General features: G+C 33.8%; 1 protein-coding gene across 1 annotated transcript in view; it reads left to right on the top strand.

The window, feature by feature from the left end:
- Nucleotides 1-18,923, top strand: part of STAG1 (STAG1 cohesin complex component) — a 335,040-nt gene that overhangs the window by 94,124 nt on the left and 221,993 nt on the right. Inside the window, exons 2-3 of the mRNA XM_031678031.2 lie at nt 7,214-7,325; nt 11,323-11,425. Coding sequence (XP_031533891.1) covers nt 7,297-7,325; nt 11,323-11,425 — 132 coding nt within the window. The 5' untranslated portion in view covers nt 7,214-7,296. The remainder of the gene's footprint in view (nt 1-7,213; nt 7,326-11,322; nt 11,426-18,923) is intronic.

Raw genomic sequence — 18,923 nt, 5'->3', positions numbered from 1 at the left:
TCTTCAGATATTCCACCCCTTTCTACCTCTTTCTCTTTATTTACCTTTGGAAATCTAACTGATATCTGGGTTTACTGGGAGAGAATTTCTTCTCTTTTCTTTCCCTTTCTATTCTTTCCTTTTCTCTTCTTTTCTTTACTGTTCTTTTCTTTTTTTGTTTAATGTGCCGTACTTTCATATTTCTTTGTATGCCTTTTGATTTTTTGTTGTTGAAAACGGGACATTTTGAATATTACAGTTCCATTACTTGGGACACTAGATTCTCTTCTCCTCATGGCTTACTGTTGTCTTTTGAGGGCTACAGTTATCTCTTTACTTTTCTAAAGTGTTTTTGCAAGGACTGTTCTCTTTGTCATGGGTGGTTACTGAAATTTTGTTATCTTGGTGTTTAGCAGTGATGTTACAGATTTCCTTAGCCAATGTGCATCGAAAGGAAAAAAGTAATCTTTTGGTGTTTATAGATTGTCTGTTAGCTAATAGACTTCTTCAAAGGTTAGCCAGGTTACCTATAGCTCTGCCTTAGTCTTCATCTTTTGCTTACACAGACAGCAAAGTTCAGCTAGGGTTGTAAACCTATGCTCCTCTCAGTTCTTCTCTGAGAATTCAGCCAGCCCTGGGCATTTGTGTAGCATTCTTTATTTCCTGATATATAAGATAGCCCTAAAGCCCAGTTCCCCCAGACACCTTCCTCCTTAGCCTTTTTGTTTCGAAGATTTTTAGATGGTCTGATCCTTGTACCATCTACTGTCTTTTGCCCCATGCAGCTACTTGTATGTGTTTAAATCACTTTGAAGATAACACTTGGGAAGCCCCAGCATGCTGCACTAGTAACTTGGTCTGCTCTCCTTTTGGATACCATTGAGCTGGGGGAGAGGAGATGGTATACAGGTAAGCAAAAATGCTACAGTACTTTTTATCAAATATAGTGGTCTCTGTTAGGCAATCTTCTCTATTTCATAAGTTTTTATTACATTCTAGATGTTCATAAAGGATGACTTTTGTCATTTTTTGCCAAGCTTAGAGTTGCTTCAGTGGAGTTCCTGATTCTTGGAGTTTCCTAATCCTCCATTTTCCATGACAATATTCCTTTCTTTCATTTTTGAATGATTCATTATTCAAGATTCATAATTTTTCCTCTCCCCTTTCAAACAATGTTATTCAGTTGTCTTTCAGCTTACATAGTTTCTAACAAAAAGTCTGATATAATTGTTTTTCTGTTATGTGAGGAATTATATTTATCTTCCTTTTGAATTCTCTTGGCTTTTAGCAATATTTGTATTTTTGAGAATTTTCTGATCCTCCATCTGTGTTTTAATGTGTTGTTATATCTAGAATGTTCTCCTCTGCTGACTCTTCATATCTTTATTTTGCCCTGAACTTTCTCTTTCCTTCTGGATTTCTAGTTATACCCATGTTACTCTGTTAGGTACTGTGTCATGGCCTGTCTTGGGTGCTTTCTTTCGTCCCACTTCCCCTGCTACTTTTTTTCTCTCTTAATAAACTTTTTTTTTTTAAGACAAGTTTTAGGTTAATAGCAGAATTGAACAGAAGGTAGAGAGATTCCCTCTATAATCCCTGTTCCCACGTACATTAACCTTTCCCACTATTAACATCTCACATCAGAGTGGTACATCTGTTACAGTCAGTGAACCTACTGTTGACATGTCATTATCACCCAGCATTCATAGTTTACTTTAGGATTTACCCTTTGTGTTATGCATTTTAAGCGTTTTGATAAATGTACAGTTAGATGTTCCCACCATTATAATATCACACAAAATAGCTTCAGTGTCCTACAAATTCTCTGTGCCTGTATATTCATCTCTTCTACCCTATAACTTCTGGCAATCACTGATATTTTTACTGCCTTCATAGTTTTGCCTTTTCCAGAATGCCATGTATTTATGATAAAATTGTATAGTATGATTCTCTAATACCATATACAAAAATAAACTCAAAATGAATTAAAGACCTAAATGTAAGACAAGATACTATAAAACTCCTAGAGGAGAACATAGGCAGAGCACTCTTTAACATAAATTGCAGCAATATTTTTTTTGAACCAGCTCGTAGAGTAATGTAAATAAAAGCAAAAATAAACAAATGGGACCTAATTAATCTTAAAAACTTTTCCATAGCTAAGGATACCATCAACAAAATGGAAAGACAACCTATAGAATGGGAGAAAATATTTGCAAATGATGTAAGCAATAAGGGACTAATTTCCAAAATACGCACCTAGCTCATACAGCTTAATATTAAAAAAAAAAGCAACCCAATCAAAAAATGGGCAGAAGACCTAAACAGACATTTATCCAAAGAAGACATTCAGATGGCCAGCAAGCACATGAAAAGGTGCTCAACAATGCTAATTATTAGAGAAATTCAAGTCAAAACTACAGTGAGGTATCACCTCACACCAGTCAGAGTGACCATCATTCAAAAGTCCACAAACAGTAAATGTTGTAGAGGCTGTGGAGAAAAGGGAACCCTCCTACACTGTTGGTAGGAATGTAAATTGGTATAACCGCTATGGATGGCAGTATGGAGGTTCCTTAAAAAACTAGAAACAGGCTTACCTTATAATCCATCAATCCCACTCCTGGGCATATATCTGGAGAAAACTATAATTTGAAATGACACATGCACCCCAACATCCACAGTAGCACTATTTACAATAGCCAAGACATGAAAACAACCTAAATGTCCATCAACAGAACACACACACACACACACACACACACACACACACACACACACACACACAATAGAATATTGCTTAGCCATAAAAAAGAATGAAATAATGCTATTGGCAGCAATGTGGATGGACCTGGAGATCATCATTCTAAGTGAAGTAAGCCAGAAAAAGAAAAATACCATATGATATCACTCATATGTGAAATCTGAAACAGAAAAGGACACAAATGAACTTATTTACAAAACAGAAATAAACTTACAGACATAGAGAACAAACTTACGGTTACCAGGGGTGAAAGGGGGTGGGAAGGGATAAATTGACAGTTTGAGATTTGCAGATACTAACTACTATATATAAAATACATAAACCACAAGTTTATACTGTATAGCACAGGGAACTATATTCAGTATCTTATAGTAACCTATACTGAAAAGGAGTATATGTATGTATGTATGTATGTGTGTGTGTTACTGAAACATGCTGTACACCAGCAATTGACTAGGCATTGTACACTGACTATACTTCAATAAAAAAGAGTTTAAAAGAATTTTTAAAACCCCTAAAACAAAAACAAAATCATATATTATGTAGTGATTTCACATTTGCTACTTTCAGTTAATAATATGCCTTTGAGCTTTCTCCATGTCTTTTCCTGGCTTGATAGCTCATTCCTTTTTTTTTTTAATACATTTTTTATTGAAGTATAGTCAGTTTACAATGTTGTGTCAGTTTCTGGTGTACAGCACAATAGTTCAAACATATAGGAACATACGTATATTTGTTTTCATATTCTTTTTAATCATAAGTTGCTACAAGATATTGAATATAGTTCCCTGTGCTATACAGTATAAACTTGTCATTTATCTATTTTATATATGGTAGTTAGTGTCTGCAAATCTCGAACTCCCAGTTTATCCCTGCTCACCGTTTTCCCCTCCCAGTAACCATACTTGTTTTCTATGTCCGTGAGTCTGTTTCTGTTTTGTGAATGTAAGTTTGTCTATTTTTTAAGATTCCACATATAAGTGACATCATTTGGTATTTTTCTTTCTCTTTCTAGCTTACTTCACTTAGAATGACATTCTCCAGTTCCATCCATGTTGCTGTAAATGGCATTTTATTATTTTTATGACTGAGTAGTAGTCCATTGTATAAATATTCCACAAGTTCTTTTTCCAGTCATCTGTTGATGAACATTTATGTTGTTTCCATGTCTTGGCTATTGTAAATAGTGCTGCTCTGAACTTTGGGTGCATGTATCTTTCTGAATTAAGGTTCCCTCTGGATATATGCCCAGGAGTGGGATTGATGGGTCATATGTTACGTCTGTTTGTAGTCTTCTGAGGAATCTCCATTCTGTTTTCCACAATGGCTGCACCAAACTACATTCCTACCAACAGTGTAGGAGGGTTCCCTTTTCTCCACACCCTCTCCAGCATTTATTGTGCATGGACTTTTTGAATGATAGCCATTATGACTGGTGTGAGGTGACACCTCATTGTAGTTTTGATTTGCATTTCTCTAATAATTCGTGATTATTGAGCATTTTTTCATGTGTCCGTTGGCACTTTGTATGTCTTCATTGGCGAATTGCTTGTTTAGGTCTTCTGCCCACTTTTGGATTGGATTATTTGTTTTTTTCTTATGATGTTGTATGAACTGTTTATATATTCTGGAAATTAAGCCCTTGTCAGTCTCATCTTTTGAAATAATCTTCTCCCATTCCTTAGGTTGTCTTTTTGTTTTGCTTATGGTTTCCTTTTGTGCAAAAACTTCTTAGTTTGATTAGATCCTATTTTTTTTTTTTGCTTTTATTTCTATTACTTGGGTAGATTGCCCTAGGAGAAAATTGTTGAGATTTATATCAGAGAAGTTTTGCCTATTGTTTCTTCCAGGAGCTTTATAGTGTCTTATCTTATGTTTAAGTTTGTGGATTTATTTCTGGGCTCTGTTCTGTTCCATTGATCCGTATGTCTGTTTTTTGTTTTTGTTTTTTTTACCAGTACCACGCTGTTTTGATGACTGTAGCTCTGTAGTATTGTCTGAAGTCTGGGAGGGTTATTCCTCCATTTTGGTTCTTTTTCTTCAGTAATGCCTTGGCAATTCTGGGTCTTGTGTGATTCCATATAAATTTGAGGATTATTTGTTCTAATTCTGTGAAAAATGTCCTGGGTAATTTGATAAGGATCTCATTAAATCTGTAGATTGCTTTGGGTAGTGTGGCCATTTTAACAATATTAATACTTCCAATCCAAGAACATGGGATATCTTTCCATTTCTTAAAGTCATCTTTAATTTCCTTAATCAGTGTTTTGTCGTTCTCCACATATGTCTTTCACTTTGTTGGTCAGATTTATTCCTAAGTGTTTCCTTTTTTGGGTGCAATTTTGAAAAAGATTGTTTCTTTACCTTCATTTTCTAATATTTCATTGTTAGTGTAAAGAAATGCCACTGATTTCTGTACATTAATCTTATATCCTGCTACCTTGCCAAATCCTTTTATCAGCTCTAGTAGTTTTTGTGTGGAAACTTTAGGGTTTTCTATGTATATAGTATCATGTCATCCACATGTAATGATAATTTTACCTCTTCTCTTCCAATTTAGATACTTTTTATTTCTTTCTCTTGTCTGATTGCTATGGCTAGGACTTCCAATACTGTATTAAATTGAAGTGGTAAGAGTGGACATCCTTGTCTTGTTCCAGATTTTAGGGAGAAGACTTCCAGCTTTTCACTGTTGAATATTATGCTGGCTGTAGGTTTGTCATAAATAGCTTTTATTATGTTGAGATATGTTCCCTCTATACCCACTTTGGTAAGAGTTTTTATCATAAATGGGTGTTGAATTTTATCAATTGCTTTTTCTGCATCTGTTGAGACGATCATGTGATTTTTGTCCTTTCTCTTGTTGATGTGGTGTATCACATTGATTTGTGCATGTTGAACCATCCTTGTGTCTCTGGGATGAATCCAACTTGATCATGGTGTATGATCTTTTTTATGTGATGTTGGATTGTTTGCTAATATTTTGTTGAGGATTTTTGCATCTATGTTCATCAACAATACTGGCCTATAGCTTTCTTTTTTGGTAGTATTTTTGTCTGGCTTTGGTATCAGGGTGATAGTGGCTTCATGAATGAGTTTAGGAGTGTTCTCTCCTCTTCAGTCTTTTGGAAGAGTTTGAGAAGGATTGGTATGAGCTCTTCGATAGCTCATTTCTTAAGTGCTAAATAATACTACATTGTCTGCATGTACCACAATTTATCTGTTCAGATCCTAAAGGACATTTCTTTCCTGTGTGACAGTTTTGAATAAAGCTACTGGAAACATCTTTTTCAATTCGTTTGAGTAAATACCAAAGAATGTGATTGCTGGTAGTACAGACTGATTATAGGCTATATTTTCTGGCATATTCATTTTACTTTAAAATAATTTTCTTTTCCAAAAGACCTAAATAGACATTTTTCCAAAGAAAGTATACATAAATAACCAAAAGCTACATGGAAAGGTACTCAGCATCACTAATCATCAGGGAAATGCGTATCAGAGCCATAATGAGGTATCATCTCACACCTGTGTTAGGATATCTTTGACCCAAAAGATAAGATACATATTTTGGTTGAGGATGTGGACAAGACAGAACCCTTGTGCACTGTTGGTATAAATGTAAAGTGGTACAGCTTCTATGGAAAACACTGTGGAGGTTTTTCAGATAATTAAAAATAAAACTACCATATTATATAGCAATCTTATTTCTGAGTATATATCCAAAAGAACTGTTGTGCCAAAGAAATAGATGCACTCCCATCCATGTTCATAGCAGCATCATTCACCATAACCGAGGTCTGGACACAACCTTAAGTGTTTGCAAACATATGAATAAAGAAAACCTGGATGTGTGTGTGTGTGTGTGTGTGTGCACGCATGCACTTACACCTGTTTGTGTGTATGTATGTACACAGATACATTTACATGCACACACACATTGGAGTATTACTTAGTCTTAAAAAAAAAACAACGGAAATCTTGTTATTTGACAACGTGAATTAACCTGTAGGGCATTATGCTAAGTGAAATGAGCCAGACAGAGAAAGACAGATATCAATGGAATCACTTATATGTGGAATCTTTAAAAAAATAAAAGGAATTCATAAAAAGAATAGTAGAAAATGGTTGCCAGGGGCCATGTGGTAGGGGAAGTAGGGAGAGGTTGGTAAAAGCTTACGATCTTTGTTATAAATTAATATGGTCTGTGGATCTGCTGAGTAATATAGTGACTGTAGTTAATATCACTGTTTTGTGTAATTGGAATTTGTTAAGAGAGTAGAACTTAAATATTTGGACCAAAAAAAAGTAAATATGTGAGGTAATATTAATTAACTCAGTTGGGGAAGCCCTTCACAGTGTCTCTGTATATCAAATCATCACATTGTAAATATCTTAGAATTTCGTCAATTAAACCTCAGTAAAGCTGAAAAAAATAATCTTTTTCTTTCTTTCTTTTTTAATTAACAGGATTGCCTTAGAGGTTTTTTACAAAGTTTTGAGTTGTACAGCACTTGATTCTTTTGCTCCATAGTGGAAAGACCTTTACAGCAATGATTACTTCAGAGTTACCAGTGCTACAGTAAGTATTATTACAGCTTTTTAAAAAATGTGTATAATACTTTTCTACATCCAAATTGTCTCATTAATGAGACATATCAAATATGTTCTTTGATAGTGGGCAATGTGTTTAAAATCAAGGAACTAGAGTGTGTAATTACCTTGTTCATTGCTATTGTAATATCAGTATGTTCTGTGTTACTAAACAAAAAAAAAATGTTACTGTCTTATATGAGGTATCAACAAACTATGACCATGGACCAAATCTGGCATGCTGACTATTTTTGTAAATATAGTTTTATTGGAACACTAATGCCTCTGCAGAATATGACCACTTTTGTGCTACAAGTTGTGATAGAGCGAGAGGTGGAATATAGCTCAAGATGTAAGAGTGCATGCTTAGCATATACAAGGTCCTGAGTTCAATTCTCAGTACCTCTCCTAAAAATAAATAAATAGGTAAACTCCTCCCCCCTCAAAAAAAAGAAAGCTGTGATAGAGAAATGAGTTGCCTGCAGAGCATAAATATTTCATTTGGCTATTTACCAAAAAAGTTTGTAGACATCCCTATCCTGTATCACACTGTGCGTCTAACCTCCTCACACCCATGCTGAGCTGCTTTTCTCTGAGACTGAGATTGTGGTTAGTGGTTGTGGTTGGCATTTCCGGTGGCATCTCATTAGATCTGTTGGCATTGTAGGACACATCTAGAATTTAATATTGAATTTGGTCTTATTTTGGATTCTTGGGAAAGCGTACTCCCAGATACTTTTTCTTTAATAGGTGTTATTTAAATACAAATTAGGAATCTGCCTTCTGTGATCCTGTATAGTAACAATGCTTTAGATATAATGAAAATGACCAACAGTTTATATAGTTATTTATATATTCTTATAGTCCCAGTTCATTTATATTAGTTTTTTTCCAAGAGACTGTAGTCTCCTTCCAACTGATATCCTGGCCTTCTGTTTTTCCTTCAGAACTCTAAGGCAAAAATCTGTCCTAATTACTTCACTTGCTGAAAACTATCAATACCGACCTTCCTCTTTTTGTTCAAATATAGGAGGTACAATTCAAACTCTTTCTATTTACTTACTTCAAGTCTCTTTATTACTCCTTAACTTGAACATAATACTTAGTTTGGAGGTCTCTGTACAGTATTTTTCTTTGTACTTTCGTTTTTCTTCATTCTGCTTGCAATGCCTGCGTGCCTCTTTCCTTACCTGGCCAACTCAGTAGTCCTATGGATGTTAGCTGAGATATGCCTCCAACAAAGCCCCTCTGACTCCTCAAAATTGGGTAGGTTCCTGTCATACTTTTCCCTTTTAATATAGCACCATGCTTAACATATTTTATAATCCTTTCTTACTGTTTTTCCCTTTGTGCCTTATGTGTGTATGGCCAACTCCTAGCACATTGCTGGGTATTAGGGAGACCCGTAGTAAATACTCTTTGATTAAATATGAAACATAGGTTGTAGTTAACTGGATTGTATTTAAATAGAGATTGCATGGATAGGATATTTAATGTCATGTTTTGTGGATAACGGAATTTTTTTCATAAAAATGTAAACATACAATATGGTAGTGGATAGTAGCAATCTGTGAGGTGGGTAAATGAAATTTGCTTTCAGTTTGTGAGCTGGAGATAGTAGTGTTGGTCAAGTTGAAATCTAAGAAGAATTTTTTGAAGACATACAGTTTTCTGAGGATTTTGCCAGATGCATTAGCAGCATATATTATCTTGCTTAATCTGCTCATCCACCAATACCATATCTACATTGTAGGTGAAAGGAAATGTGGTATGTCTCTTAGTATTTGTAAACTTCAGTTTTTGTCATTTGTAAAGTGAAGATAATATATCAGAAATTAATTCTAAAGTCTCTTCAGAAATAAATCTTTTGATTTAGCAGTTGTTAATGTTCAATTCAGTAATGATTTTTGTAATGGAGACATTAGACATTATGTCTTGCCTTGTTTAGTTATTATTAGCAGAATTTTATCACCTTAGTGCTGTTTACTATTAATCATCATCAAATATTATCAATTTTAATATTATCGTATTTATATATTCCACCAAATATTGTAGTACAAGGAACTATACTAGGCTCTGGGGAGCAAAAGCAAGTGGAAGAGACTCAGTCCTTGTGGCCATGAAACTTATATAGGTAGAAACTAATTAACTAATGGCAAATATGTCGACGTAAACTGCCATCAGTGCTATGAAGATAAACTAGAGGATTTTATGAGAATTTTAACACATGCCTTGATTTAGTCTACTTTTCTAAGGAAGAGACATGGATCTTAAATCTGAAGTGGAGGGAATCTGGGGAGGAGAAGAAGGGATCTCAGGGTATTAATTCCAGATTGAAGGAATGGCATGTGCAAAGAACCCAAGGTAGGAGGAATCACGGCATGTTTGAGGGACTGAAGTAAAGCTGTTATTTGTCTTTTTTCAGGATTGAAGATGGAGAGGAGGGTGAGATAAGGCTTATGAGTAGAGTGGGGCTGTATGATTTAAGGACCTGCTAACTCTTATATTAAGAGTTTTGAGGTGTTGTTTTTATTTTTTTTTTCCCTTGAAACAGGAGGAAGCCACTGTAGGGTTTTAACTGTGGGGGAGAAGTAATAAGATATATAATTAGAAAATCAGTCTTAGTGCAGTATAGTGGTTAGATTGGAAAGGGCAACTGAAGAAGCAGGGAGTCCTATTAGTAAGAAGGTGTTGTAGTATCTAGGCCAGAGATGGTGATAACTTGATAACTTGAACTAAAGTGATTATAGAGGCAGACAGAATTTAGACAGTGTTAGAGAGCAAAAGAATCATTTTATAAGATCTGATTTGATTCTTCACTTATGTCCAATAGTCTTATAAATGTAGACGCTAGCCATGTGCAGGGTTTTTGTAAAGCTGTTGGTTGATGTTTGAATTTGCATATGCCTTGACTCAGCATTCTGTGTATTCTAGAGAGAGAGATTTGTTGATGTGTAGTAAAAGTTAATGTACAAGGACAATTGTTTCAGCTCTGTTTGTAATAGTTCAAAACTAAGACAATCTAAGTGCTCATATATAGGGAAATAGTTACATAAATTTTGTACATATTATGGAGTACCATTCGGGAATCCTATGTATTTGTATGGCAAATTCCTATTAATTTCAATTTTAAAAATTAAAATATAGATATGTCCTAATTATGTTATGTTACTATTTTCAACACTTTTGAGGTTCTCATTTATACCTATTGTATCTGTATGGTGGAAATACTTTTAAATAATGTGCTAATTATTACTATTAATTATTTCTCGACTCTGTGTTTGGTGATGTCCTGTTCATAATTTGAATTTGGCTGTGGTGGGGGTATTCAGATTATGCAAATCAGCAAACACTACAAATCAGGGCTTAATTTATTGTTTTGTTGTTTGTCTGTGTACTCAGTAAAGTGGTACAGAAATTGTTAATGCTGATTAAAAGTGTATCAGGTCTGTACTCATATTATGATACCACAAAAAATTAAAGAAGTGTTCTTCTAGTGTTCAAGAACTATTATGTATCCAATTCACTAAAGAAGTTGCTTACACCATTTACCAACGAAGTGAAGTTCCAACAAATGTCTTTTGTCATTTCAGTTGCATTCTGTTCATTAACATGAACAAAGGTATCAACTGTCTTTCATGTCAAAACTCTTACTTGTTCATCAGCTGCCAAAACAGGTTAGCTATGGATACAAGAGTTTGGCAAAATCATCAAAATCATTTTATATGAATTAATTAGCTGTGTAGAGTTTACAGTAAAGAATAATATTTATTTTATTATTATTTGTGAGTTGTGTACTATGCATCCTTTTTATTGGTAACATTTCTAGTAATTTATGTGCATATGTTTTTTTAAGGAGCCAGTTGTTAAACATTTACTAGCACATTTTCATTATTTTATAAAATGAATAAAATTCCTCCTAAGCCCTTATCTTTTTATATTGAAGAATTAGTTTGTTTACTAAAATAATGTATCATATTTTCTAGGGATTCAACTAATGAAACTACTGCCCATTCTGATGCTGGCAGTGAACTTGAAGAAACAGAGGTCAAAGGAAAAAGAAAAAGAGGTCGACCTGGCCGGCCTCCAGTATGTATATACGTGTCTTTTTTGTTCCTATAATGGTTACCAAGTAAAGGGCCTTGATATGAGCTGTTTGTTAGTTCTAGTATTATTAACACTTTAAAAAATCTCCCTGACACATTAGAAATTCTTGGATACCTTGCTTGGCAGTGGTCAGAAAAAGGAGATTAATTGCAGTATCTTTTTTACTTTCTATTTTTCTCTTGTAAATGAATAGTGGTCCATGTGAAGACAAGATAATCAATGTGGAATGAGCTGCGTGTGGGTAGTTATGATTCCCCTACTTTTTAAAAAAAAATTTATATTTTTGAAGTACAGTCCGTTACAATGTTTTGATCTCTGGTGTGTAGCACAGTGTCCCAGTCATGCATATACATACATATATTTGTTTTCATGTTTTCCCTGCTTTTTATTTTTAGCTGCAACTCTTGATTTCTTGTGAGCTCCTGAGTGTGCATTTTGGTGGTATTTGGGTCCAGTCTCAGATGATACTCTCATTGATACATGGTAAAGAAGTTTAGAAGAGCACTAGGTATCCTTACTTTGAGGGATATCTTTATGTATTCTGAGTACACCAGTCATCATTTAACTGAAGGTGGCATAAGCTGTTAGAGACAGCAATATCCATGTGGCAGTGGGTTAAGGCTTGTACTGTTTTACGTCACTCACCTTTATGATGTGATTGACTATTAGCAGTTTCAAAATTTTATTTTATAAGAGTTCTGATTATGGAAAATTTTAGCCTTCTTTTATAGGAGACATAATAGTATAATAAACCCTCTATATACCCAGCTACAGCAGTTTTCAAGTAATGGCCAGTCTTGTTTTATCTGTCCACCCATTCTTTCTTTCCCGTGTTACATTTGAAGGTCATTCTAGACTTCATTCCATCTTTAAATGTTTCACAATGTATCTCCAGAAGATAAGGGCTTGCTCTCTCTCTTTTAAACATCACCCCAATATCATTATCATATTACAAGATAACAGTATTTTATTAACATCACCAAATAACAAATTTAAAGTTTATAATCATTTTATAAATACTCTCATCTAATAAAGGTAATTTGTTGGTTTGAATCATGATCTACCTATTGCAATTGATGTCTGTCTTATTTAACCAGTTATTATGTATGTGTCCTTTTTAGTGACTTAAAATGTTTTTTGTGTTATTGCTGTTTCATCAATATTTATCTGTTTGCCACAATTTTTAATTAGCTTCAATGAAATTTCATACCTTTTACTTTTCTAGGACAATCTAATAACAACAAAACAAGGGATAATAGGATGACTTCTAGTTTTCTCTATGCTTGCTTTTATCCTCCACATTTACTTAAAAGGAAAAAAATTGTGGAGGAAAAGACATGTATTATAATCACTCTTTATAATCCTTCTCAATTTAGTAGAAGTGTTTGGTGGTACAATGTTCCTTACAGAAACATTTTGGGAAGAATGAAGCATCTTGCACTTAGAAGCTGGGGACTATTATAGTTCCCCTTACTATTGTTACAATTTTTCTAATACTGTAGGCAAGTTACATTGCTTTCTGTAGAATTCATAGGTTATAGGTACACAATTGGAAATAAGACTAAACTTGCTTGAAGTTAGTAGGGTAAACTGCCTACATGATTGCTTACTTGAATTTGTTTCCCTCTAATTAAAATTCTTTAAAGATTCAGACTAAGAACTATCTTTTCAAGAAAGCTCTTGTTTCTTCCCCGACCCCCTCCACCCTAAAGAGAATTTATCACCCTCTACAGGCTATTGTATTATTCTTTAGAATCTAATTTTGCGGTGTCTACAGTTCCATCCGTGTAATATTTTGCTTTCCTTGGTGCAAAGTAGTCTGTATCCTTTTGCTTATCCAAATGTATCCAAATGCTTAACTCCTGTGGTTGGAAATACTGTATTTTTAGCGAAATTGCTACTACATAATCTAGCAGGTAAATAGTGTATGTTCATCCCATGTTTATAAAATTGAAAGAATGTCACCCAAGGTAGGATAGTAGTATTGTAGAGATTTGTGTTAGACTTTAGTCCATATTTTCACACTCATTAGTTCACATGGCTGTCTATTCTTCCACATGACTCAGGCCTATTTCTTGATCTTGGAAACAGAACTTCCTGAATTTCTACTCTGGGCTATGCACTGAGCTGGTGCTTTTTATGTCATTTAATACTCACACCAGTACTGTGAAATAGGTCTTATATGCAGTTTACAAAGTGGAAAACAAAAATAGAAAGTGGTATTTTTGCCCAAAGTCATAATATTACATAAGTAACACCTGGGATTTGAATTCATAGCCTAAGTCCCTAACTCTTTCTCTTAAGAATGCCAAAATGCCAAGCTGTTAATTAATATTGAGAGGTATAATTGTCAGAATGATCAGATTTCAGTTTAAGCCATAGTACCTGTTCTGAAGATTCCTTGGACATTTTCTGTCAACTGGCTCCATTTTGAACAATTCCAAGTTTCAGTTGACACACTCTTTGTTCAGCTATTTTAATACTTTTGGTACTTTTTAAGAGGACTTCATGGACCTTTGGTTTTATTAATTTACTTAGTCAAATGAAAACATATAGTATAAGGATTTCTGTGTTGGACATTATTGTTTTTCTTATTTCTAAATTCTCAGGAAACATCTCATTTTTTTGGTATTTCTTCTCAGTATACAATTATTTCAGAGACTTCTGTTTCTTATTAAAGCACTCTTATTTTGCAGATGTCCTAATTCATATTTGTTATTATTATAATAGTTCTATACCCAAATGATTAATAATCTCTAAATAAACACTATAGACTGTCATGTTTATTTGAACTCTGTGATTGTATTAGCAAATAATGGGCATGATTTTCTCTGTCTACACAATACTCCCTTGGTGATCATGTCCAGGTTCATGACTTTAAATACCATCTCTAAGCTTATGTCACCCAGATTTATGTGTCCAGCCTGGACTTTACCCCTGGACTCCAAACTCACATCCAGGTGCCTATTGAGAATCTTCATTTAGATATTTAATGGGCTCAAGGTGGTTTTTTGTTTTTTGGTTAAAAAAAAAAAAAAAACCAAACACTTTCAAGCTTCCTATTCCCTGCTCACGTCTTTTCTGTAGTGGCAACTTCATATCTCTGGTTGCTCAGGCTATAAACTTTGCAGTTATTCTTGAGTCTTTCTCAGCCCTTGTCTGGACTATGACTGAATACTGCTGATTGATTTGCAAATTGCGTCAGTTTTCTACTACAACACTGGATTAAGCCACCATCACATACTTTTGCTGAAACCTGTCAGATGTGTTTCTTGTCTCAGGGCCCTGTGTTATCTTCTCATTGGGGTCTTCCTTAAGGATGGTATCTAGAACTGCAAATATTTCATCCTTCACAAGGAGACTTAATATCCCCATATTCCGTGTGTGTGTGTTTGTGTGTGTGTGTGTGTGTGTTCCCCTTTCTTCATAGCACTTCTAGCATAGTATAGACTTTTTATTTACTTTTTGTCTGTCTTCCGCTGCTGGAAGGTAAGCTGTACGAAGACAGGGATTTTTATCTTTTTTGTTTTCTGCCACATACCAGTGTTTGACTTTCAGTAAGGGTTTATTGAATAATAAATGAATGGTTTTTAATTTTATTTAATCATTCATTTTTTTAAGTGTTTAAATTTGTTTTTATTTTAAAATAATTTCAGACACAGAAGAGTTCCAAGAATTCTACAGAGAATTCTTATGCAGATTCTTCATGCAGATTGTCAAAATGTTAATGTTACTCAATATGCTTTATCGTATTTTTTCTCTCTGTATGTACAGAGACACATATAAGTGTAAATATAAATTTATATATATAAATTTGTATCATATACCGATAATTACTTTTTAACTCTTTTAAAGTAAGTTGCAAATGTGATGCCACTTTCCTCCTAATGTTTTAGTATACATTTCCTTAAAATCAAGGATATTCTCCTATACAACCACAGAACAAGTTTGAAAATCAGGAAAATATTGTTATAATACTGATCTTACCTACATATACTTCATTCAGATTTTGCCCAATGTCTTAATAATGCCCTAAGTAAAAGAAAAAAAAATTTTTTTTTCGTGGTTCAGAATCTAATCCCAGATGTCATGTTGCTTTTAGTTGTCATGTAAATCAGCACATCTGTAACCTAACCTGTCTTGAGTCTATGATTTAATGTTTTATTAGGGATTTTGGTCTTTTTGTTCAATTTAAGTGAGAACCAACACTTTTGTTCTAAACATTGTTTAACTTTTATATTTGCCTAGACTGAATAGGAGAAGTATATAAAAGGAAACACAATTTTTACTTTTGTGTATACATATGCATAGAAAGAAGATGGAGTATAGCATACACAACAAAGTATTAACAGTGACTGTTAGAAGGAGAGATTACCAGGTGAATTTATTTATAAAAATTGGATATTCTAAATTACTTGATGCTTTTGTTTAGAATATTATAAATTTCATGATATCAGTTACATACTTTACATAATTTAATGGCTGCATAGTATTCTGTATTGAATTATTTAGTTTATTTAATTAGTCCCCTGTTGTTTGACATTTATGTTAAAATTTTTTCTAAATCATGCTGACATAAACTATCTCACAAATATATTTTACTATAGAGCCATAGATGTTTTTTATACTACATTATTATAAGTAGAGTTGTTTAGTCAAAAGATATGCCATATGTTTTGAAAGTTTTTGATGTGTATTATCGATTTACCTTTCACAAAGCAAAATAAATGGTGTTACCCATCTTACTGTTGTGTTGCATGTACTAATTGTTAAATCTTTTCTAATTTTTAAGTGCTGTAACATTTCATCAATATATTCTGAAGTATTGATCATTTATTTCTTTTCTGAATTGCCTATTCATCATTACCACTTTTTCTATTTCTATTTTTCTAAGAAATGAAAATCTCTTTTTGAAATAATTTTTGTAGCTTAAGTCCACATGCTTTTAGAAATGTGTTTATCAGTTGGATTTCTATCTCTTCTTCTTTCTCAAACCAGCTTTGTTGTCTTATTTTGAAAATTTTTCAGTTAACTTTTCTTCTACAGACTAGCTTTTAGTTCTGAATTCCTTAATCCTACCATAATTATTCCAGGAATACAGAGTTAAAACATGTCACCATTTAGTTTCCTCACCACAAGTCCCTTTCCCTCTCTCCTATATCTAATGAGATTCCAAATCTCATGAATTTTTATTTCACTGTGTCTTGTACATCTGTCCCTTCTTTTACATTTCCCAAATTCCTTTCTTTAAGCCTTGCTTTGTAGGAATGTGTACTGTTTATCTTCCTGTCTTTTAGTCTTTTCCCTTTTGTATACTACCCTTTTTAATACTGCCAAGTTGACCTTTTTAAAACTTGTTCAAATAGCAAGAAGCACCTTTTTCTTATGGGATGTGTTCTTCCTAGAATTTTTTTGTGTTTCCCTACTCAGAACTTTTCATTCAGTCAGATATATCTCTTTTATCTTTCTGTATGTGGCTTGTATTTTCCCACGTCTACCCCTTAGCTCATGGTGTTTTTTTTTTTTTTCTGGTATCCTTGTTTCCTAAATTGTATTTTTGCTAATCTTACTAGTTTTCCTAATCTTACATAATTCGTTAAGTCCCAACTTGCAGCTCATCTTTTTAGTGAAACCTTCCCTGGTTACCAGTCACTGAAAATTATCTTTCCCTTCATAGAACTCTTCCAACACTTATCTTTTTTCAAATTCATTTTCACTTTTTTTAATTAAAGGTTATTATAAGATTTTGAATATAGTTCCCTGTGCTATACAGAAGAAACTTTTTAAAAATTATTTTTATATATAGTGGCTAACATTTGTAAATCTCAAACTCCCAAATTTATCCCTTCCCACGCCCTTTCCCCAGTAACCATAAGATTGTTTACTATGTGTGTGAGTCAGTTTCTGTTTTGTAGATGAATTTAGTGTCCTTTGTTGTTGTTGTTGTTTTTACAGATTCCACATATTGAGTGATATCATTTGGTATTTTTCTTTCTCTTTCTGGCTTGCTTCACTTAGAATGACGATCTCTAGGTCCATCCATGTTGCTGCAAATGACATTATTTTATTCTTTTTTTATGGCTGAGTAGTATTCCATTGTATAAATGTACCACAACTTCTTTACCCAGTCATCTGTCAGTGGACATTTAGGTTGCTTCCCTGTCTTGGCTATTGTAAATAGTGCTGCTATGAACATTGGGGTGCATGTGTCTTTTCGAACTAGAGTTCCCTTCTAATATATACCCAGAAGTGGGATTGCTGGATCATATGGTAGGTCTATTTTCAGTTTTTTGAGGAATCTCCATACTGTTTCCCATAACGGCTGCACCAAATTACGTTCCCACCAACAGTGTAGGAGGGTTCCCTTTTCTCCACACCCTCTACAGCATTTATTGTTCATTGAATGATGGCCAATCTGACTGGTGTGAGATGATACCTCACTGTAGTTTTGATTTGCATTTCTCTGATAATTAGTGATATTGAGCATTTTTTCATCTACCTATTGGCCATTTGTATGTCTTCATTAGAGAATTGCTTGTTTAGATCTTCTGCCCATTTTTGGATTGGGTTTTTTTGTTTTGTTTTGTTTTGTTTTTTTTGTATTTTTTGTCATTAAACTGTATGAGCTGTTTATATATTCTGGAAATTAAGCCCTTGTCAGTCTCATCATTTGCAAATATTTTGTCCCATTCTGTAGGTTGTCGTTTTGTTTTGCTTATGGTTTCTTTTGCTCTGCAGAAGCTTCTGAGTTTAATTAGGTCCTATTTGTTTATTTTTGCTCTTATTTCTATTGCCTGGGTAGACTGCCCTAGGAGAAGATTGCTAAGATTTATGTTAGAGAATGTTTTGCCTATGTTTTCTTCTAGGAGATTTATTGTGTCTTGTCTAATATTTAAGTCTTTAAGCCATTTTGAGTTGATTTTTGTGTATGGGGTGAGGGAGTGTTCTCACTTCATTGATTTACATGCTGCTATCCAGTTTTTCCAACACCACTTACTAAAGGAACTGTCTTCTCCATTGTATATTCATGCCTTCTTTGTCAAAGGTTAATTGACCATAGGTCAGTGGGTTTATTTTGTGCTCTCTATTTGGTTCTATTGATCTATATGTCTGTTTTAGTGCCAGTACCACACTATTTTGATGACTGTAGCTCTGTATTATTGTCTGAAGTCCGGGAGGGTTATTCCTCCAGCTTTGTTGTTTTTCTTCAATATTGCTTTGGCAATTCTGGGCCTTTTGTAATTCCATATAAATTTTAGGATTGTTTGTTCTAGTTCTATGGAAAATGTCCTGGGTAATTCTTGTCAAAGATTATTTAACCTTATATATGAGAGTTAATTTCTGTGTTCTCTATTCTGTTCCTTTGGTCTGTAAGTTTCTCTTTATACCAGCACCACACTTTTTTGATTACTATAGCTTTGTGGTAAGTTTTAGAATCAAAAATGTGAGTCCTCCAACATTATTCTTTTTCCAGGATTAT

This window comes from Vicugna pacos, chromosome 1 (assembly GCF_048564905.1).
Source record: "Vicugna pacos chromosome 1, VicPac4, whole genome shotgun sequence".
NCBI lineage: Eukaryota > Metazoa > Chordata > Mammalia > Artiodactyla > Camelidae > Vicugna > Vicugna pacos.
The sequence above is the reverse complement of the archived record's forward strand: the minus strand, read 5'-3'. Positions and strand labels throughout refer to the sequence as shown.